A 24,584-nucleotide genomic window follows, 5' to 3' on the forward strand; every position below is an offset into this window, starting at 1 on the left:
CACGATTATGGTCATCTGGATAAACAGGTAGAAAGCAAATATGGGGAGAGTCATTCCGAACGGCCTCACTCTCTACCAATAACTCCTAACTATTGATCTCGCGAAGAATGTCGGTATTCGATTCTGGGCATCGTTTCTCTGAATGGTGAGAGATCGACATGGCGTTTGTTGGGTTTATGGACAAGGGTACTCAGGAATTGTTCCCACCTACAATTCCCACTCAATTTCTGTTGACTGGATATTGTTGTTTGTGTGTATGTATGCTTGGAGTTCTACGTCCTACTCAAGAAGTTTTTAAGTCATATCACGATCACGTCTGCACATATATAGTATGTCTTCTTGTGGCAGGGCGGCTCCATCCCCACCCAGTCACATTATACTGACATCGGGCAAACCAGTCCTGTTTCCTCGCTCTGACCTCTCAATGCTGAATTCCAAGCGAGGCAGCAACAACTACCATTTTGAATTCTTTGGTTTGACCCAAACCGAGGACTTCGAGGCGGACGCCCCAACCATTCGGCCAACAAAGCGGTCAAACCCCCAGTGTGTCTCTAAAAAAAAAAAAAAAAAAAAAAAAAAAAAAACATAAAGACGTGCACTAAGGGTTATTAAAGCTGACACACGTGAATGCCCCCCAGTCTCCAATACTTACCTGAATACTGGACAGAACCCTTGACAGGTGTCCACTTTCTTGGTAAAATCGCTTTGTGGAAGTGGTCATATCCCAAGTTGCCAAAGAAATTCCCACGATATGGTAAGAATCTTTTAATGCACTCTCAACAAACTTCAGTCTTGACTTAAATGCCAAAAGAACTGTATATATGGTGATCTCAACGAAACCAAGGTCATATCGAGACTTGAAATCTTCATCCGTATTCCTTAAAATCTATAATCAAATGGTACAACTGTAATAACAAGCTTCACAACTTCCCTGGGTAAATCATGTTTTATTATACACATTGGCCACAAGCCTGTTAACTTGGTCAAAAGTTCACTTGCAATTAAATAACCATACAAAACATAAAAACTAGAGTAAAATCTATGACTGGACCTCATTCACCGAGGCACAGATTTGATATAACACGCTACAAACAAAGCCCCAACCAAAATTTTAAATATTCTTCCGATAAAACGGACCAAGGAATCTGGCTTTGTAATATGTGAATCGTAAATAGGGCTAAGGGTGTAAAAATGTCCGTTTGACTGAGCAGCAAAATTTGTAATGTCTGAACAATCTGTTTCTATTCACCCACACCTTACAGTTAAAACAACAATAACTGCAGTGACATTTTTGCTCCAGCTCGCCGCCTGGGTTTGTGTGGCTATCTCAGGAAGCTCGGGCAAAAGCATCAAAGTAAACAGTGTCAAATGTCAACGATGTGGCTTGTCCTGCTGATGACAACAAGGTCAGAGGCTGTGTTGGGATACCTGGCCGTCTGCTCAGACTCACGGGGTGTATGGTCAGGTAATACGGACATATCTTGGAGAGTTAGGGGGAGACCTCACTCTTTATCATCTTTGATCAACCTATACATAATACCGTATTGTCAGGAATAGTTAGAACAGAATCCAGCTGCCTATATGTATAAGATGTAAAATGTAAAGTTCATATGTATTGAAGTTACACTCGTCATGAAGCTAAATTCTTTCCATCTAGCTGAAAATTCCTAATAGCATAACATAGATTATACAGATATAATGATAGCAATAATAAACAACAACACTAAACTGTACCTTTCAATACACCCGAGTCCATCTCAATCTGTACACAGGCTATTTAATAACAGGAGTAATACTATCCAAAATTCTTTGAGCACTTTGAAAACTATCATAAGCTGAAGACAAAAATGAAAACACATAGGTATATTTCCCAACAACAGCAGGCCAAATGCACAGCAATAAATTATATGGACATGTAACTGACACCAATTACTGATGTGCAAGCCTTTGTTACCACCATTTAGAAGGGCAGTTAAACTGTAATTAAGTTCTGTAAATAGATCGGAGTTCAGAGTCCATCAAGGCCAGGCAAAACACATGGTTGAAAATTCAGAATGAGACTTCCAATGCAGCAATTAATGTCGAGTACATTTGCACTTCAGTTTTCAAAAAGTGTTATGGAATGATATGCACATTTTGTGAAAATAAGGTTTCCATAACAATGGACAAGGAAATAGGAATGTGTACAGATTATAAAATCCACCATAAATTGGAAAAAGGTACTGATAATAAATGTTTCAGATTCCTGTACTTGTTGACATGGCACACCCATTGCCTGCACTTGGATAATTGTATGAGGGAATGTAATAAAACCAGTAAGTGTGACAGTGGCTGGTGAAGTTCATCTAAATATAACATATACTTTCACAAACAACCTGCTCAATACATGCATGCGATCACTGCATGATGGAATGAGAGACAAGATAGTATTTGGTTTATAATTCTAAATTCACCAAAGGTAGTGTATTGATTCACAGTCAGAGAGGAGTCCATTTGTGCTTCATATATGACAGTTGTTTTGAGGCATACATTTTAGGATGGCTTGGCTTGTATGTCGTTAAACTGAATCAGAAGTTAGTATTTGCACATCACAGGTCGCGGATACTGATTAGAATGTATTTACTCAACAGATAGAGTTTTAACCTGGTATCACATATCAATAGACTATGCTCATAAGGAAATTGATATCAACATATGAGAATCAAATATGACCTACTATAGTAGGGAAGTAGTTGCCATTCAAACAACATTGGGCGTTCTCATTTTCCGTAAAAGTACCAGTTTTAAAGCCCTATTTCCTTAACCTTTTCTTTACATACGAAAATACAATTTTCAGTGTGATCTAAGCACCTTTTAAATTTAATTTTGGACACAAAACTACTTTGGTTGGGTTGACCAATTTCAGGACTTCATAAAAGCTTTCTTCAGTCTGAACAAAATAATTCCCTCAGAATACGCTTAAACAAACAAAAAGGCTGAAGAACAGTCGATCGGCCAAAAAGTATGAGGAGTTTAAAAACGCCCTTCAACATTGCCCCAGGAAACTAAAACTCAAAGGCAACAATTCTGAAGATATCTGACCATACCATACCTTCAAATCTCTGACTAGATAAAGACAAATTATTTCAGTTTGTTGTATATAACATTTTGGACAGACTGCAGTCAGGTTAAAAAACCTCAATCCCCAGATTCTAAAAAATGGTCCAGGTAATAAAATAGGATGACTCCTACGGTATGCACATGAAGGCCTACATTGATATTCCAGTAAAACTGGTTGACTTTTATTGCAAGCCAACAAAAGATATGTTACCACACAACATATACAGACTCCTGCTGACATGCCCATTTAAAAAGTTTGCACCAGGTGTGTATTTCTGTACACCGAGAGCACTATACAAGAAGCAGGGTTACACTGACATGTGATATTAATAGACTGCTCTGTTCACAATAAGGACTCATTTGTTTCCAGCCAGGAACAAATAAAACTGTTCACACTTACAACTGCTCATGTGTAAAATTGTATAGAAACACAGCATAATCATGCATCCACTATTATTTATTAATTGTTGGTTATTCCTAGAAGGCTAATGGCTGACATAATTTCCATTCACAAACGTAGGTAATAAGATAAGCAAAAAATGTTTTCAGTGAACACGAACTTGTTTACCAAGGAATTTTTCTAATCTTAAAATACATGTCTTTAATATTGGCTATTCAGTAAAATGACATGATAACCTAAGACTCTGGCTGAATCATGAACCCTATGTACATGTGTATTAATTTATACATGCCAACACTTGTGCACAAGAAATACAATCTGAGCTTTTCCTTTTCATCAAATACTAGCATCAAAACACCTTGCTATACTAAAGAGCAATATTACAAAAGCTTTAAATTGATCAGTATTGCCTTAGCAAAGTAAATGTTGTGCCATGTGGGAGACATAGTGTGCAGTCAGATTTGCAGTCTATGTAGTCTTTGACTAATACAATTGGTAAGCTGGTGTGATGCCAAGCTATTCACAAAACCACATCAATATTTCACAGGTCTACTCTGATTATTTCCTCCACACTTGGACAGCTGCGATTGTTGAGAGATAAACAAACTGGCCTTGATTCATGCGAGACAAATACTGAACAATCCCCATGTAAACCCACAGGCCACAGGATCCACATTTGCTTAGTTAAAGTTGATAATCCATAAAGTTGAGGTCACTAGTTTCATCCATATGCAGCTGTGTGCCCACGCTCCTTAAAAATATGAGGGAAGAAATTGAACATTGACAAAATCAGTTGAAATGAAAGCCTAAACACTCAAGGTCAGAATCATAACTTTAACTTGGGAATTATGGGGTCTACAATTTAAATCTGTACCAACAAAAAGCACAAAACAAAGGCTTTTGCCCTGGCAGGCCACCTGTGCAAATCAAATAACTTGAGTGTAAAATAAAATTCTCACTTAGCCTACTTCTGGAATCTGCTTCTAAATCATTCAACACCCCCATTGTGTTATTACAGAAATACTGTTTCCATTTAATTTCTTCACCTACATGTATATCATAATTCAAAAATTCAAATTTCTGTTGGACTCCAAATAGTTTTATGCATGTCCTTACAAATGTAGGTGTACTGGGGAACAGTTATGGCAAGTGATGGGCTTCCACCATGCACAACAAGTATAGCACCATAGGCTTGCTGTGGATTTACTTATTTATCTGATTGCTGTTTAATGCCGCACTTAACAATAGCTCGCTGTGAAAATGAAGGGTTGAACACATAACAGTACATCTGAAGGAATAACTAACCGCTTATTTTTGGTGAGAATCTCTCTCAAATTTGCCAAGCTGATCAGCAAATAAAGGTTACCATGCCAACATAGAGCATCTGATGACAAAGACATTCTTATTTACCATGGAATCAAACACTGGTGAGAGCTAAACTGTTTGCTTTCCTCTATCATTTAACCAATGTTGACAGTGTGAACTGAGAGTATGATAAGATTGGTCCAAACAGAAACTTCACCCCACATGGTACTAAACATGTACCTATATGAATAAGGGTATGTCATATCTCCACACAGGGTGCTCATTCAATAACTTGATACATGGATGGATAACATTAGGATGGAATCAAATCTTCTTAAAAATATTATCTTTTTATCTTAAATGTTCAAAGATCTAAAATCATACTGCAAACAGAAATGTATAATATTCATTATATATATATATGACATTCTAATATAGTTATAATATTAACCTTACGTTTTCTGCTATGTATATGTACATGTAGATATACAAGTGTACCTATATATCATAAATATGTACAGCACATATCCACATAATATACAAACACAAACATTACAACTATCATTCACAGAGTATGCTGGCAGAATTCTTTTGAACAATAGTGGGCCATGTTAGTACACACACAACCATCCACGGGTATGTATATACATGCATACATAGATATATAGGTATAAAATGAGAACCAAAAATATTCCTGATTCTTCTGTATCACATTTTTCAATGATGAAAAGGCATTAATGGTAACAGTTAATCCTACAGCATTTTGCACACCAATGTTGTATTGAAAGCTCAGCTAAACATCAATGAAGTTTGAGGCAAGATGACGTCCCAAATGTTTGAGCAAAGCATTGTTCCACAACACATGTTTTTACAAGAACTGAAATATGAGTGTCAAAAATTATCAATTTCAAAAGCTTTTCCCGCTAAGTTGCTAATGTCTTTTAAATTACTGAACACTGATATGTAACATATCCAGATATAGCAAATAGGTCAAACTTCTTCCTGTCTAATATTGGACATTTATTGCCAAATGAAAGAAACAATGATAACATGAATTGCACAGGGGACCACCTTGACTAACGCTCTTCATGAATGTGTGGAATGTTTCCCTAAACCAAATCTCTACAAATTTTTCCTTGAACCCACATCATGTATTTCTTCACTGCAGGCCACCTCTACCAGGTAACACAGTTCACCAAAGAAATGTGATAATCAAAGGGCGTGAACTGGGTGTTTGCTGACAAGTAGGTCACCTATGTACACCCCTCAGCTGAAGGTTAGGCCCTTGCTGGCTACAGATTTTTACATAGCCAATATTTAGTTACCAGGTTTTCCCCATGACTCTAATCACTATCTGACGGTAATACTTGCCTCACATATTTTAGTGTTTTCAGAATACACACATGAACGGCTTGACCAATTATGGCGGCACAGTAAGCAGGGTTTGGTCTTGTGGGCCTGGCTTCAAATTGACCAGCTCAACCTTCCTGAACCTCAGCAATTAAGTTCTGGCTTTTTCCACTGAACTTTCAACATATAAGTTTCTGTGATAACATTTGGGGGAAATTGTTTTGTGCTTTTCAATCAACACCATACATATACAGATTCTTCCACGGGGCGGGGCAGGACAGGGTGGGGTTTGCTGTGTAGAGGAGCAAGATCTCCTTTTAAGCAGGTAGAATCCTACACATACATTGTTCACCTACCAATGAATATTGCCATGGGGTGAAATGAGCTTGAGTAGCTCCATGTACTGAACAAGGTGTAATGTGACATGTAATATATGCAGGTATCCAATACAAGTAGCTGCAGTGGTTCTTCTGGTGTATATACTTTTGTGAAGCTTTCTTGTGTGCTTTCTTCACCAACGCTGTTGTCCACACTTTGGTCAACAGACACGTGTATACCTAAATCACAGTCTTCAATTAACAACTCTAAATTGCATGATCCTGGCGTCACCTGACAGTGTATCTGATCAACCACCATAACACTCCAATTTTCACACAAAAAACATACATGTTTTGTCTTTGATCCTGAATTCATTCACGTACATGTGTTTCTATTTTGTACATGTCAATATCTCATCTCTGCATCCTTGGCAACAGTGGTTTGGGAGGGCACTGTACATCCACACTCATGTGGACAACCCTCCACAAATACTATCTGGCTTGTAAGTACTGCACCACCAGGAGCTTCATCAACAACATGCTTTAACACACATAACTTTAGTACATCATCACCCCATCCAGGTTTTTCTCTGCTGTCGAGGAATAACTAGGCAGGCGGAGGTTAACTCCCCCTAGAAAGACGAGGAGAATGTTTATTGCAAAGGCTAGCGTGGCTCCCACTACCAACCAGAATGAATAACCAGGGGTTGTGCCTTTTGATACCCACTGGTTCTCAAGATCAACCTCCAGAAGAATGTTCACCTTGAGATCTTGATAATATAACACTGTATACAGGATCACACATAGTAAGGTGAAGAAAGCTGGAAAAAAAAGGAAGGAAATAAGTGTTAGTAATAACATACATTGCAGAACTGATCCTTTATAAGGCCATCATTAAAAATATGTTCGTTGAGGGTAACCTGGCAATTAGCCTCACAAAAAGGGCCAAACTCCAAAGTTTTTATTAGGGTTTTGATGGAAATTCCTTCTTTTGATATTGATTTCTTCAAAATCCCTATCTCATTCATGGGACAGAATAAAAACGATAAATTCCTTGCTGACCTGCCCCACATGTATGTTTTGTGATGGGGTAATTGTGCTATCCCTCATTTTTTTTTTTAATAAAGAATTTTTAAGGATGTTCTGCAGTTAAGGATTTCCATCAATTGGGACCTGGATTTGATGAAGTATTTCTTTCATTTTTGTGTCTAATCGTTTACTCAATCTGTCTTAATCTGTACTCAAAAATAATTCATTCTACACGACTGCAGTCAGACTCACAGGTAGAGGAAACCAGGCATGTTGAGAGGTGATCATCTAACCAGCAAGAGTTCACAACTTCAAAGGCCAAGAGATAGTAAATTTCTGCTAGAAGGCATTAGGTCACTAGAGCAGATAGGACGATCATACAATGAATTAAGATTAGGTGCATGAACAAGGGATTTTTACCGTAACAAAGATGTCACCTCACCAGCAATGAAAGTTTTTGGCATTATGCAATCAGAGCTGATTTTACTTGCCATGTGATTCAATTGCTCACACCCCTTGGCCTAATCCCATCCAAAACCTCACCCTCCCAAATAACCTTGTGTGTACTTAATGCTCACATTGTGGGTAGTGTTGACGCCACACCAACTGTGTCTCCCCTCATAATTACATACACTTTCATGATGAAAGGCTTTCTAGGAAAATGTACTGTGTAGGTTAATTTACAGCAGATATGTGAGGGCAGTGCCTCCTGTCTCAGGTAAAACTTAACGTGTAGTGGGACGTGAGAATGGGGAAACCTTTTACACCTAATACATGTTTGGTCCAAGGTGTACAGTGTTCCTGATCTATTCCTGCAATGTGTCTGTCAAATGTTGATTTGGGGTTGAGCTGTCAAGGTGGTTTATATATATATACATATATATATTGACAGAAAATAATACACACCTGAGCTCGAACTCAATTAGCAGACAAAAGTATCTGCAGCAATGCCAAAAGATTATGTGATTTCAAGTCTATAACCATGGTAACAGTGGCATCAGAGCATAGATATAAGAAGAGAATATAACACCAAGCGTTACATAATACTCATAATCCAATTGTGAGTCAAATTCAGGGCACATGTACCTATGAATCCTAAGTAATCCAACATGTGCAATATAAAGCTTTCAACCATAGATCAATCTGACTGACGCGCAGTGAGTGCTATCAGTCTCGTAGTTTGGCTAATATGTCAAAGAAAAAAAAACCCACCATACCATAAACTGGTGAGATAAACCATGTAGATTTTATCGAAATTCAGTTTTTTAAAAAAATAACCTGTGTGTTACAGATTATGTAAATAGGGGATCAACACCAAAAGCAACGGTTAAAATCCAGAGAGATAATGTGTACATGGTAATCAATAAATCAAGTACATGTAGATGTCAATGAGAGGATATCCAAAGTGATAGAAATACCATAAAAATGTGTATTAACATGTGTCACTTCATGACTCATATACTAATGCCAACTGCTGCAACATATTTAGAAATGTATCTTCTATTGTATAACAAATCTGTTTCTGTTTTCATTTTTCCATGTATTGGCCTGTTATTTGGGAGGGGGGGAGTATTCTTTGCTGGTGGCAATAGTTACAAATAGCCTGTACATACGTATCAATCCAAATCTGTATTCTCCAATTTACTGCAGTAGTTGTTTGTGATCATGATGAGCATATACATGCAAACTGAAACAGTTATGCAATTGCTGTCCAGTTCTGCCCTGTTTTGGGGTCCTTCCGAGCAGTTATGGCTTTGCTGTGTAATATTTGTTTGATTGGGTTTAACATCACATTCAACATTATTTTGATCATATCAAGAGGTACCAGGCTTTACCCAACGGCACAATATTTAAAGTGGTGCCTCACTGGAATGCTGTGCTGAAGCCACCGAACATGAGCCCTCACCCAGTCATGTCAAACTGATACTGGGCGGAACAAAGTACTACGCCTCTTCCTCTTGCACTGAGAGTCAAGCGAGGTAGTGCCACGACTACGAATGTTTAGGTCTTACATGTAAGTATCCCTCAGTTCGGGATCAAACTTCTTGTTAAATAAACAATTCATGTACCACCATGCAAAGAAACCAAAGAATTCACAGATTAAATTATAACAGTGAATGCAATGCTAGATTGATCAAATGATTTTACATCATCAGATCTGTTGTTTCCATTCCTACAAAACTGGGCAAGTACTGTTGTTTATGACAGCCCTAAGGTGGTAAGGCCAATAATTACATGTCTCCCTATCACTATCCTCTGACTGGCAGTCCCTGGTATGTGTGTGAGTAGTGTATACTTACCAGCTATAGCATTCCACACATACAGCCCTACTGGGCCAGTTATGGTTTCAATGGGATGTGACAGGACATTGAAACAGCCAAATCCAAATGCTATGAGGCCCCAAGCAATGCCCAGTGCTGCCATGACGATTGTTCCCACCCACAGTCCATAATCAAACATTCCATATGTCAGGGCATAATCTTTCACTGCAAAAAAAATCAGAAGCTGTGTTAAAGGGATGACCTGAATATTGTGGAATACCATATCATTAGGTTTTAGGTTGTGGCGATATTTTACTTTTGAAAAATTTTTGTTAAACATTTTTATTTTTAATTAAAAACTGTCATGTTGTTATCACCTGTAAATTGTATTACTGATAATTTGATTGGCTACCAAGCTTTGAAGTCAGTCAAGTCTACCATTGTGATTAATATAATTGTCTTATTAAAACTCTCAATTTAACAGGAATCAAGCTACATGTATATCAACACATGTAACACTGTGTGTGCAAAGTCAGAAGTAAACAATAATGATACATTTTCTACATGCATAAAAACAGTTGCACTTAAATTTCATTCCCAAATGAAGAAATTTGAATAAATGATCGAAACATAGATGATGAATTAATTCTAATTATGTCAATACACCACTGTATGTGTATATGCATTGTACATATTATTGTTTGCATTCTAGACTGACACAAAGAGGAATTTATGGAAATTTTTCAATGGTAAATATGCCAAGTGGGATTTATTTTCCTTCATCAAGGGGAAATTTCTGATGACAAACTGAAGTGGGCCTATTTACTCTGTTGTCAGAATCGGTGGAGGTGAAGTCCAAGTGCAAGTCACAGTATATACTGTAGTGTGTATCATTTCTCCTAATGTGCTAACATCATATTATAACTGATTTATCAGCTCTATATGAAATATCAGGAAGTCTCATAATATAAATGTTGTATTCACAGTAAACCAAGCTCTATAGTATCAAATGTTTTATCTTCCTCACACACACACACATATGTTATCCTAAGGCATCAGGACATGTGCTCTTCTGAACATGATATGAATATTTTTGCACCTGATATGATCATTTAACACGGGTGGGTACAGGCCGATCACAAAATGTAACAAGGCAGGCAAAATGGCTGTACTATACGATACTGGTGAATCAACTACTGTATAAAGTTACAGATTTGTAACGTTGCATAAAATCATGATCATTCCATTTTAAACATAAGTACACTATTAAAGCTAACAGTGACACTTCACAGACATTAATCACACCCTATACATCTGTCCACATATGCTATATCACATACTAGAAGAATGAAAATGTTACTTATTCCATGTGGCCTACAGCAATTATTGACTAGTTCAGCATGTTTAGTGGGTTGTTTTTTTATCTCTACGAATAGCATACACCTTAGTACAATCTGTTAATGGTGTGATTGTTTTTAGGTACCGGTACTTTCTATTTGTGAAAGTTCATCCAGCAGCCACTGGTTAATAATGGAAATCAACTGCTGGATGTTAATTAGACTGGGTGAGGTCAGAAATACCTTAATCTGGACTTATGAACATGTATACTGGGTATAGGTAGATAGGGAAGATTTTCTTACTAGGAGAGAAGCCAGTGCTGCTACCTATATATTAGTGCATAGTCAGTAATGAGGCGGGAGGTATACAAGCATATCATAGGGTTCACGTTCAGTATATGTATATTCATACATATTGGAAAAATACATAAATATGATTATGAATACGCCAGTGAATGCAAACATATTGTGGAGTAAGTCTTTTCTAAGAATATAGCTGCATGCTTGATGCTGAAAACTGTAATAACTACAATACAAACTCTGCAAGTTTCTCTGGTTCAACTGAAGAATTTACAATCAAATGCTAATGTATTTATGAAGGTGTTCCAAGAGTACAACTTCATATAACATCACAAGTTGATAAATTTAATTTCACAATAGCTAAATATGTTTTTTTTTTATGTTTAAGTGGCATAATTTGTCACAAAACAAATAATGCATATATTCATGCCATGATTTCAAAACCTTAACATACTGGCATGTAAAGTTTTTTTTTAAATTTCCGAATCTATTAACAAAACAATGCATAAAATGTGATAAATTACCACCCATGAATATACAGTTTTATTCTTCATTGTTCAAGGTATGAGTCGACATTTTTTGGTGTAGAATAATGCACTACGATAAACCTCTGCTTAGGTTTCAGTTTGATACACTAGCTGTCACACCTTCACACTGCAGGCCACTCTAATTTGATATGAACTCAACAAAGCTGTACTGTTGATTGATTGATTGATTGATTGATCGATTCACTGTTGCTTGTTACTAAACGTGGTTAGTAACTTATGATCATCACCACAAAAATAAAAAAGATGGCATAATAAAAGTTCTCCTGAGAAGTTAACTGAAGCCAAAATACTGATAAGCACACACGCAAAAAATTCTTCAGGGTTAGAATCAATGCTTATCTATTGGCCACAAAACCCACTTGTACCTAGGCCTGGATATATGTACACGTACATTACACCTGGCATACATGTACTTAACAGCGATGTGTACTGACTGCTGTTGCCCATAGTCGTGGGTTTCCCCAGACCCTGCCAAGTTTCCTCCCACCATAATGCTGGCCGCCGCCATTGTATATGTGAAATATTCTCAAGTACAGCATAAAACAACAATCAAATAAATAAATAAATAAATACTGACTTCTGTGAGCGAGTCACACATTTACATAATGTACGTCATCAGTAGAATTAGGGACTTTGATCGACCAGCTTCACAGGGTGTGTAAAGCTGGTCACAATCACAAGCTTTGACAATGCACCGCCTGCAGCAGGCTAGGAAAACAGGTCAGGAAAATGAAACCATCCTGCTCTGCCCAAATCAAAGGTTACAGTACATTTATTTTTTTCTACCTTGCTAATATAACCAACCATGCCTGTATACGAGTATAAAGTCCAAGTTCAGGTAACCTTATAGCCTCAAATTCAGGAAAAATTTCCCATATTCTAACATTTCAAGTCTAAGCTCTATATACCCATTTTGCCCCTTTTTCCTGGTTCAGAGTTCTACTGATTTTAGGAAGGTGTTTTGAGGTTTGGTTGGAACATGGGAAGATATTCTACTGGAAAATTGTAAGTTTCGCCACCAAAAATAATAGCTTGTGATATTTATTTACCTTTAAAACTGCACTTTTGTGGACACAGTTTTAGGTCAATTAGGGTATGTAATCTGCTTACATATAATCTGAACATTGGTTACAATATTTTAAGGGCCTTATCTGCACCCAGACTATGCTCTCTCTGCATTTCTGTGAGTTTAACACGTAGGCTAAGGTAATTCTTTAGAAGAGGTCACACATTTATATTTAGCTCTTGCTGATTTACATCAGGTTTGTCAGGTTGCTGGCTGAGGTGTGCTGACTCCTTTATCTGTTCACAGTTTCTACCACTCCAAAACCTGACAGCCCTTATAGAAGTGAAATCTTCATATTAAGAAGCAGATAACACCAATATGAAGTTAACTTCATTCATAAACAGTAATATCGAAGTCTGGCAATATGAACACAAACCTCCTATATTGTACAACCTTGACTTCGGTCTCAAAATTACCACATATGTCAATGGACACTAGATTTTAATAATGAATATTTGGCATGTGTTATATGGATGAATAATATGATTTATTTATTTATTTGATTGGTGTTTTACGCCGTACTCAAGAATATTGAATAATATGACAATACAGCAGCCACATCATAGTGAGGATATGCTATATGCAATACTCGTGAACATAAATGTATTAGAAAACAAAAAATTTGCTGTTTTCTTATATGGTTTTAAAAAATGACCAGAAAGTGACATGTCCATGTGGAGAGTCACTGCATTATCGCCACACATGGCCATGACAACTGTGGCTACAGGAGGTGGACAGTCACACATACACACATGTACCTAAACCTGCTGGGTGCTTTGTAGTGACCAGCGTAAATGTGGGTGTAACATGTGTATACCTGTTTATAATATGGGTCTGTCACAGGTGTCATTAGTCTTACAATGTTTACACACCTGTAAAATTCAGCTCTTTCATTTTCTTTGCAATGTACATCCAAAACAAGGCTTAATTACATCAATAATTACAGTGTCACTTCATTATTTATTTGATTGTTGTTGAAACGTCATTAACAATATGTTTTATTAGTAGCAATTACAGAAAAATTCAAAATGTTCTGGTTTAAATTTAAAAGTCATTTAAAAATTTCCTGCAGGTCGAGATCATTAAAGTTTTCCCAGTTGCACATCCATTGGCATATGCCCAGAATGCCCCAGAACAAATGAATAACAAAAAAGTACTGTGTAAAAATACATTTTTTCCCTTTACTTCTTTAACTACAGTGTCTACTTGTGTATCTCTTATGCTTTAGAGGAAAAGAAAAGATCATCAGTTTTATTCTTCCACTACCCCTGGAAAGCATGTATATTTTAATCTTTTCGAATCTTCCCTTTGTTCAAACACACACCAAACTGTCCTGCATGGCTTTCATAAAGAAAAGCATACAAACGTACACACTTTTTAGACGACTTCCAGTCAACACTAACTGAAGATCATCTAAAATGTCTTGTCTCTTTTCTGTGTGGAAAAGCTACACTGTATAACCATGAAGTGTAGGACACACTGGCTCCATACATATATGTCAAGGCATACACATGTACAATTGTACATGCATATGTATGCTTGGGTGCATACAGATCTACTGCTTAATTTATCCTATTTATAAGGCCAATGGAAATTTATGTACAGATGTCTCAGAATAATGTAAATACTGATGCACATAATACATGCACTGATGCTCAATTATCTGCTGTACTGAGAATGTGTTTACCAGTGCAGCCACATCAGCCACATAAAATGAACCTAATCTTTTCAGGGATTAAGACAGACACTTAATCCCAGATGGGTGTCCTTTCGTTTTGCACTTTATTTATATGTTAACACTCCTAGCTGTAAATATACACAGAATGTGAGCAGAAACTACACTAAGTTTGTTATTTTTTGTTCCATTTTGATGAAAAATAAACCTGCATGTGTATAAAAAAATGAAGACAACACAAAAAGCATATTATTTCTATCTACATTTGAAAAGTGTTGCTTATCATGCATATACTACATGCAGTGTATGAAGCACTAATCTGCCTGCCTAATAATCAATGTATCAGTGAGTGTAAATAAAGTGGTGTGTACGTGCAAATACTTTCTTTGTAAGGTTTACTCAAACAAATTGGTAAGAGTGGTAAAGGAGAGGTGTGAAGTCAGTTACAAGCAGAATAGAATGATCAATATTTAAGATAGTATGGAAGAGGAAAAACCTGATTCGTTTTTGTCAATGGCATCCAAAATGGCGAACTGCAAGTTTTGTTCCCGTCCCTCTGCGGAAGGCTCACCAGACCAGAAGCATTGACCAAAACTGGCATTACAAACAGCTGTTAGGGCACGGTGCAAGAGAGAAAAAAACATAAGGAAAAGGCATGCTTCAAATTACTACATCATCTAAAACCATGAAGAACAGGTAAATCAAAACCATAAAAAAAAATTGGTTACCTTTTCTCATCTAATGACATGTCAAGTTTCAATTGAAGTGGGCAATCTTCACACAATATCAAAATTCATAAACAGATATACATGTTAATTTACTTCTGGTTGAATGACACACTATTTGGACTTGACTTACCATTGGTAGAAAAGATTTTCAACAAAAGAAATGGAAAGATCACTAAATACAAATAACATATTGTACATCAATGCACCATCCAGTTTTCAGAACCATGAGATTTCTTGTTGACCTGGTATTGTATTCACACAAGGAAAAATGAACACAATTTGCTCATATGCATGACACCTCACGAGCTGCCTTGTTTGAACACTCAACATGTTTGACAAATTCTGAGGAAAATATGAAGAGAAAATTCATATAAATTCCTTGTGATTAAATTTGGTAAATCAGACGAAATACAGCTAAAGAATGCAAGCAGAAGTTTGACTATGACCCTGAGTATTTTGAGAGGAAACAGAAGCAAGTACAGTGTAACAAGGCTTTACGCTGCTTAGTTACATTAAACAAAATGTTTCACAAAATGGCATATATTATATATAAAATATCTTTCTTCAGCATACATGTGGCAGTGGTATTATTTGATTGATACTGAAATCCTGGATAATGCTTGATTTAGAAAATATCACCAACTTCAAGAGTCGGAATACAGTAAGACGTCAGCCAAACTCTAATTCCTCAACCTTTTGAAATATGAAAGGGCAACTTTCAGTGCAATTTATGCACATTTTAAATCTGATTTTGGAGACAAAACTACACTTGTTGAATTGGCCAGTTTCATGGCATAACAAAAAGTATATAGGTCTACACAGAATAATGCCTTCACCATATGCTTAAATAAACACCTTGCAACTAGGTAAAAAGGTTGAAGAATTACAGGACAATGGACAATTTTTAGTGGCAGTGTGACATTACATTCTCCAAAGCTGTATTTATTGTGAAAACTCATCTAGGGGCAAATTTTGACACTTGATACTGTCCACTTTCTCAGACCCTTCTGTTGGCCACTATGGAGGGTAATACATGTTAAAAAGAAAGCTAAAACATGAAGTAAGGTTAATCCTACAAACAACTCAAAACTATACATAAAAATACTTTCATTTATTTTTTCAGATTTTTTGAAGATGTTGAAAGGCATCCAAATATCTGAATACTATGGTGGGCTATATGAGCCATACTGATGGTATCTAGAGCTTTAATGACACGGACACATCACCTTTTTTTCCTGATGATCACCAGAAAAAAGGAATTTTTGAAAACATTATTTCAGTAATCTTTCACCCATAGGTAAAAAAGAGTTATTCCAACAACAATTCCAACATTCAATGTCGAGATTAGAGTTGGATAAACTTCCTGTGACGCCAGAATTCCTAGCCTCTGATAGTATGGTCCATAAAGTCCACCTTAGAAATCAAATGTTTGAGTGCCTTTAACTCTTTTCACAAAAATCTAAATATGTAAATGAAAATATATTTATGCTCAATTTTAAGTGGTCTGTTTAGTCATGCTTACTTCAATTTTAAAAGTCTTTTTCTTTAATACACACATGTACAAAAGCATTTTCCACAGCTTTTATTCTTTAACTTGTTAACAAATTAAAGTAAACAGCAGGTCATTTTGTTTTTACATTTTTACACTAGTGATCCGATGTACATGTGTGTATGATAAACATGAGAAAACAATACTGAGTGTGCATATAGTAACACACAATTGTACTACAACATGCAGTGTACAGCTACAGTTACTAATTGGACAACAGCAAAGGAAATATACATTAGGGTAAAGAGAATATATATACATATATAAATAAGATAATAAATGTAACAAAAAAATAAATAAACGAGCAGTAGCGCAACGCCATAAGTACATGCACATGTACCAGGGTTGAAAAATTGGGACACTTTAAACAATATTGTACAACATGTACCGGAACGTCATCATATTGCATTCTTCTAGTCACTGCATTCACCAAAATTTCTTTGTAAAGTATGCGTTTTATAAAATTCTGGGTATAACCAGTCTTTTACTGATAATGTACATGTTTTCCATTTAGACAGTCGTAAACTTTTACCAATAAAAGTACATGTAGCTTGAAGGTTGCACCCAATGATAAAGTGCATCCTGAAGCAAAGTGTCCAAATTTTTCTGCAGCAGCATGCGATCAGTTGCAGCCTAAGTCATCCAAATCATCATGCTATAATATATGTAAGAGTATTACTGAACAGCAATATACTTGATTAAAATGCAGGACTCAACGGGATACTAAGTAGAGGTGTGTAAAAATATAGATGTAATATGTAACTCAGCAGTGATACAATGCATGCGCGTGCAGCAATACTAAGAGCAAGTAGGTGATAAGTCACTGTACTTTCATATGGCAGCGCATGTAAATACCTCAATATGGTGCATGTAAGCGTCTGAAAATACATGTTTTTTGCTGTGTAAGTTTCATTACTGGTTTGCCGGTTTACCATTTCAAACATTTCTACTAGAGCATGACATGCCCTGTGAAAAGAAGTCACAGTAAGAAAGTATGTAATATACATTTATATACATGTAAGAATCTAACTTCAAGAAACTGTTTCAAAACCTTCAAAGAAATGTGCAGCCACATCAATTCTGCAACATGAGAGTGCGCGCAGCATGGTGAGATTTCCAAATAATTATGCTGAAACAAAAATTTTGTTATGTGATAATGAAATGAATTGACAATATAAATTTATTCAATAATCAGCACGTGTACATGTACTATTCTTTAGCCCAGAGCAACCAAGGCTGTGCCAGACATCTGACAAATTTACATCCTTGGACCAATGAGGGCGATGTCATCTGACTGACATAATGCATCACAGTTTCATGTATGAGGTACTGATAGATATATATGTAGGCATACTCATGTCTTACAAAAATTACAGGTAAAACTGTAAATCATGTAAATTAAGACTTATTTCAATGCTGAGAAGTTGGCCTTCTCACAACACTGCTTAAATATGTCAAACACTCAGATCTTCAATGCAAGATTTAGGTGACTTACCTGAGTGCCCAATTATCAATGCAGGAATATGTATCAGATGCAATACTGCTGAATGCTTCACTGTGCCATGAGACATACTTACCTCCCTGAACAATGTGCAGCCCAGTACCAAATATTTATTCTATCTTAAGCACAATGTACATGTACATGCATGCATGTGTATCCAATTTATCAAATTGTAACTCCTTGCATACATGTACACTTGTAGCTGATCTTTAGTTGAGAAAGTGTCGGAACACTAAATAACACTGAGGAAACATCAGATGATTTTTCTCCCAGAACCCAAAGAAGTTGGCCAGTTATATGTGTCCTGATACATTTATTTCCCAAATTAAAGAACGTTTAACCTGATGAAATACTTAAATCAAAACCATTACAAAAGAACTGATTGAAGAAAATAAAATGAAACTAAGACCACCTTGTTACTATTACTTCTATTATAGTTGTGATAACAAATTCTACAAGTACAGTACATATAAAATACCTCAGTTTGCTAATTTATGCTCATTTCAACAAACGAAAGGCTTTTAAAACCACTTAATGCTATGATCCATTCTTAACACACAGCCAAAATGTTTCTGTTATAACACATCAGTGTTCACTGAAGAACGGCTGAGCATATTAAATCATCCATCACGCCTCCACATACAGCTTGAGCAGAGAGTTTTGTGACAGGTATTACTGTCCCTGCTTCACTGTGGACTTAGGAACTTGATAGCTGAACCCTAAGTCAATATCTATTGTAGGCAATGCCACTGAAGCATTCATTACAACATGTACAAAAAGGGCGGTTTTAATAGTGAATGGTCAGGATTTCTATCAACCTAATTTCACTGAAATACCTCACAGAATTTCACACTCCAGTTTGCCACTATCAAACTTGTTTCCCTGTACATGTATTTCTGGAAAATGGTCATCCAAGATCCCTCAGCCAGTATTGACTGATCACCACCAGATCCTCGAGAATTTTATGACGTCACAATTTTTTTTAAGTTCTAATCATTATAGTACTAATGATATTATTAAGCATCTTGAACGTATTTGTAAAAACACCAAAGACAAGCCATTAAATGTATGAGAATGAAGATGAATGATTCTACAAGTATGCACTCCTCTTTATGACAAAACTGAACGCATAAGTATACAAATTGCTTCCATAAAGAATTCCTTTAAGAATATGCTCCTGATAGAAATGACTGGATTGGCCAATACCAGCGTCTTCTATATACACGTATTTGTTCTTGACTTTGTAGCTATCGTCACGAGACACTCGCTGAGGATGTGAATGTTAAGCCTACATTATCCCTTCTGGGAAAGAAAGGGCTACTTCATCACATAGGACAGCCTTGAAATCAACAACATGAGAAATCAACAGGCCACTGTAGATGAGACATAGGCCTATCAAGCATACTGCCCAATGGGCAACCCTGCAGGATCAGCTGCTTGAAAATACCTTTTTCCAATGTTGACAATTTTTATAAGCAAGGCACACAACAACGCCAAGGAAATCGAAATCTGGCATGCTTGTCTTATTTACGTATGAACAATGTGTATGTTTGCGTGTCTTTACTTGACAGCTTGCGTAAGCAAAAACATATTTTCATCTAGTTCTCCGATGAATGAAATTAAATAGCTGTAAATTCAGATAAATCGATATCAGAAACTGTTAAAAGCATTACAGGGTGAGACTGGATTCTCAATTCCCTGAATACAGATGAGAAACATTCCATGACATGTTTTGTATACTGAGCCCCATACGCGTGCCTCACTACATCATCACCTGTCTCAACCGTGAATCCCCAAGTGAGCCAAAAGGATAGTAGACCTGTTGATAGCCTGCCTCATAGTTAACATTCCTTACGTTCTTAACAGTGTAGTAATGGACACTTCTGATCTGTGTTGGTGTATACCTCCCTCTCCCCACACTCTCCCACACTTCCCACCAACACCACCACCCCATCCTCCCAAGAATTTACACACTTTAATAGTGGAGTTATGATCATGATGCAGCACCTGAGGTAGCACATACAGACCTTCCAATCTGCTCATTTATGTGCTGTGTCTAATAAACCTAACAGAAAATGTCCCGGTCAAAATTGACCATGTTAACAGGCCAATCAATTCTGCAAACACAGGCTAGGTGTGAATCTCTGGACCCTCCATCCACTGTCAACAAGTGGCTGAGCAGGGAAACCACAGCCATAGGTGGGAAATAACTGCAAGATTTAGCCACTGTCTTTCTGGGAAACTTAAATCCTGTCATGGACGAACATATCCTTTATATTGTCAAAATACTACTTCCTCCTTTGGTTTGAAACTAGGTTTAAGTTTCAGCAATAAGTCATGCATAATAAACGTTGACTGTTTACAGACATATTGGCTCAGGCTAATATTTTATTAGCTGGATGCATGTAGCCACTGTACAATGTATATATGTGCACACTGTAGACTGCTGCTGTGTACCCTTGGCTATTTTAGGGCCTCACTGCTTTGGTGGCCAAATGGCTACAGAGTCCACTTTGAAGTCGGGAGACCCCAGGGTCAAACCCGGGTAGGGTCAAACCAACAGCATTTTGGCAGCATGGACTTCAAGAAGACACAACATACCCGTATACACACACACTAATGATTATAAAAATACATGATCAGGTAATAAAAGAATTAATGAAAAGAGGCTCATTTATGAAAGTGTTAAATACATGGCAAATCAAAACTGTACCCATAATTTAGTAAAAGGCAGACGTTTATGCATGCTGCTAGATTTTATTGACACGCATTTACACTGTAACTTGAAGACAATTGCCAAAAATCTACAAAGGCTGCATTAACAGTAACGTTCTCAAATCACAATCCTTAGTATGTATGTATACTTGAGCTTGTATTTCGTACTTATCAATTTTTCAGTCATATGACGTATGGTGGCGAGGAGTCAATAGGTGTGTGTACATAAACTGTATCTTTTTGTGGCAGGGTAAAGCATCAGGCTGAGGGTACCAGACATGACACACATCCAGTCGGTTTTAATACTATACAAGTCCTCTTTCCTAGCTCTAACTTCTCGGTGCTGAGTGCCAAGTGAGGCAGCAACAAGTACAGTTTTTTTTAAATTTTCGGTGTGACCAACCTGGGTTTGATCCCAGGTTTCCCGGCTTTGAGGCGGATACTCTAACCATAAGGCCATAGAAGCAGTTCTTAATACACAATATTATACAATGCTAAATTCCCTTGGAAAATACATGTCCATTGATGATGAGTCCGTCTTTGTGACTTTCCGCACAAGCCTCACAGTTGTCAACTATGAATGTTTACCAATTTTAATTGTGGTGAACAGCTAGTTTGTGACACCAGACTATGAATCCTGATGACACAATTTACCTGATAAAGACTGCAATTACTTATTTTAAACATTTTCCACTCTTAATATACATGGAGCATTTATTTAACTACGATGAATGACTGAAAACTGATTTAGCATTACATTGTATGTATAATATATATTGTGCGTGCATCTGTTATGAATGTTGACTTGTATATGGCCAACCATTACTACATAAACTGACCACATCATGTTACTACCTCATAGTTACAGTTTCTGGGTGTGCTTTGTAAATACACACGAACTGAAACAGGATACCCAAAGGGTCTGCACATATGTCAGTCAGCCATGAAATGCACTGATTAGGAAACTAGAGGCATGTTCAGCCTGAAGCTTTTTTGTTTACTAATCATGCCTAAATAGGCGAGTAATTAATATATTCTGATGAAAAAACACTAATCAACAATGAGCTCTGGGCCACTTACATGTACTTTCCCCTCTAACATTGTACATATAAAATTCTAACAGCTTAAAATGTTTACCTTAGTTTCTTAAACATCTTTTCACAAAAACAATAATTGAGAAGGGACATTTTTTGCTTGAAGTTCACAGGCTAGATTATACTCTGGAGATCTGTCTAAGGCAGATCTGCTTGTTTCAGGTGTAAAAAAAAAGGAATGAAATGCATACAGATGACTATTTTTTATAAACTGTCAAAAAAGATAACACAAAAAAGCAAAATAAAACAAACAAACAACAACCAATCAATGGCCACGAACATCTGCCATGTTCAACATGTTGAATCGCTAATCAGCATGAATTTCAGGGGTTTTATATTGATATAGGCAATAACTTATGAATTGGTGGTTTTCAGTCAACCATTCCGATTGCTTTGTCTGATTAGCTACATGTAGTGGTAGATTATATGTTGATAAACTCAAACATGGCTGTGCACTGGTATGGTTCACTGACTCTCAATTGCACTTGGATAAGGAACCTTGCAAATTTGATCTATAAACCAAACAATATATGCTAGAGATGCAGATTAAATAAGAACAGTAACTATCTGTCTTCAGATGGACAGGTAAGAATTCCAATATCTGTTGTGTTGCCTGTAACTTCATACTGAATGATTACATGTGCAGCTGACCTAAAGAAAGATGTAATAGTGAAAGTTTCTCTATACATATCAAGTTTAACAGAGAAAATAATTTTATTGTAGTGAGAATTAAAATCAACAGCAGTGTACAACAGATGACAGATAATGTTACTTTAAAATTTAAAAACTACACACCTTTTTACTAAACTTGGCATTGACTTCACTTTACATGCAACTAAGTCTCTAAATTATACTCATGAATAATGAAGACATGAATGCTTCAGAAGAAAGCAATAAGGTCTTTGAATGCGACTCATGCTTCTTGTTAATAATGGAATTTAAAAATAGTACACATGTACATGTATCTGCACAATAACTATGCAGATTGAGATATTCTTAATTCTTGTAACTCATTGTAATCCAAATAGCAAATGCTTACAAACCCGATCCCCTCCTCCCACCCATTGCTTCTGTGTGTTATCTCGCCATATGTAACAGGCAGTAACTGATTTATGAGCCCATTGTCCGTAAGCCAGTCTAATTATCACCTCTCTCTGATGTGTACACTTAGGCCCCTCATTAAGTGAATGACCTATGTTAATGGATACAATGTCAAAAATTTTACTACCTAAGTTACATGCTGTGAGATGCTTATCTAAGATGAAAAGTACTGCATTTGTGAAGAAGAATGGAGTTAATGATGAGTCTGCAGTACCTGAACAATACATAAATATCTGACATGTCAAGACACTGACAGGCATAGCTGTTCCTGCACTTTTACACCCACTCAATCACAGTTGACCTCATATTGTCATATTCGGACACATTGGGCTGCATTTGCATGAGGCAGCATCTACCCAAGTATAATGATTAATGCCTGAATGTTCCCTCCAATAAAAGACATATAATTCCTGTGTTAAAAGGAGAAATCAAATAATAAACAAATAGTGCACTTTCACAAGCACTGCATCCGACACAAATTCCTCTGCACGATATAGGGCACACATATTGCATTAATTTCTCCCGACAATCTGAAAGGAAAGAATATAAGATTACTGCTCTCTAACAGGGAAGTACATGTGGGAACTACTTAAGAGAACAGATGACAACTGCTAAACCATTAAGTCTACATCATGATCAGGGTTTCTTGGATAACAGGAATCATACATACCCCATATCTCTTTCGGTCTTGCCCCCAGGTAATTCAAATTTTGATTCCCATGAAATAGTCCAAAATTTACCGAACCGGTATTTGTTTCATTTTTTAATTCTAAAGTGGGTTGGGACACCACCCAGTAGTCTGTAGCCAGGGCTGCCGTGATAAGACCGATGGCGATCACACAGCCTGCCAACGTTAGTCCGATGAAAACCTTCTTTGTTTTCGCCATGACGATGTCTTTCAAGCTACATGAAATTGGCTAAAACCCTTTCACTGATCGGCTTTCTTCGTTGAGCACACTTGTAACCACGGTTCTTTGAACAGGCCGCATGAGTTAGTACTGTTAAGGCACACCCTCCGATCTTTCCAGGTAAGTCCGCAGGTCATCGGCGGTATAATGACGGAAGCAAGTGAGAATTCCGGAAGAATCCAACAGCCAATAAAATTCCTTCATTTAAGGTACTCGTACATTGACCTATGTGGCTTTATACTGTATTAACAGGAATGACAACAAGGTACGAGAACTATAAAATCTTAACCTTGTTCAATAA

General features: G+C 36.8%; 1 protein-coding gene across 2 annotated transcripts; it reads right to left on the reverse strand.

Annotated features, from left to right (window-relative positions):
* Window positions 1-909: 909 nt before the first annotated feature.
* LOC135469061 (clarin-3-like) lies at window positions 910-24,394 on the reverse strand. Of its 2 annotated transcripts, XM_064747580.1 has the most exons (4): window positions 24,046-24,394; window positions 15,184-15,297; window positions 9,801-9,986; window positions 910-7,292 (listed from the first exon to the last, which is right to left on the reverse strand). In XM_064747580.1, the coding sequence occupies exons 1-4, from the start codon at window positions 24,260-24,262 to the stop codon at window positions 7,030-7,032; spliced, it is 780 nt and encodes a 259-aa protein (XP_064603650.1). In that variant the 5' UTR covers window positions 24,263-24,394; the 3' UTR covers window positions 910-7,029. The 2 variants fall into 2 exon arrangements, with proteins under 2 accessions (XP_064603650.1, XP_064603651.1); XM_064747581.1 differs by lacking the exon at window positions 15,184-15,297.
* Between the last annotated feature and the right edge of the window lie 190 nt (window positions 24,395-24,584).

This window comes from Liolophura sinensis, chromosome 6 (genome assembly GCF_032854445.1).
Source record: "Liolophura sinensis isolate JHLJ2023 chromosome 6, CUHK_Ljap_v2, whole genome shotgun sequence".
In the NCBI taxonomy this organism is placed as follows: Eukaryota; Metazoa; Mollusca; class Polyplacophora; order Chitonida; family Chitonidae; genus Liolophura; species Liolophura sinensis.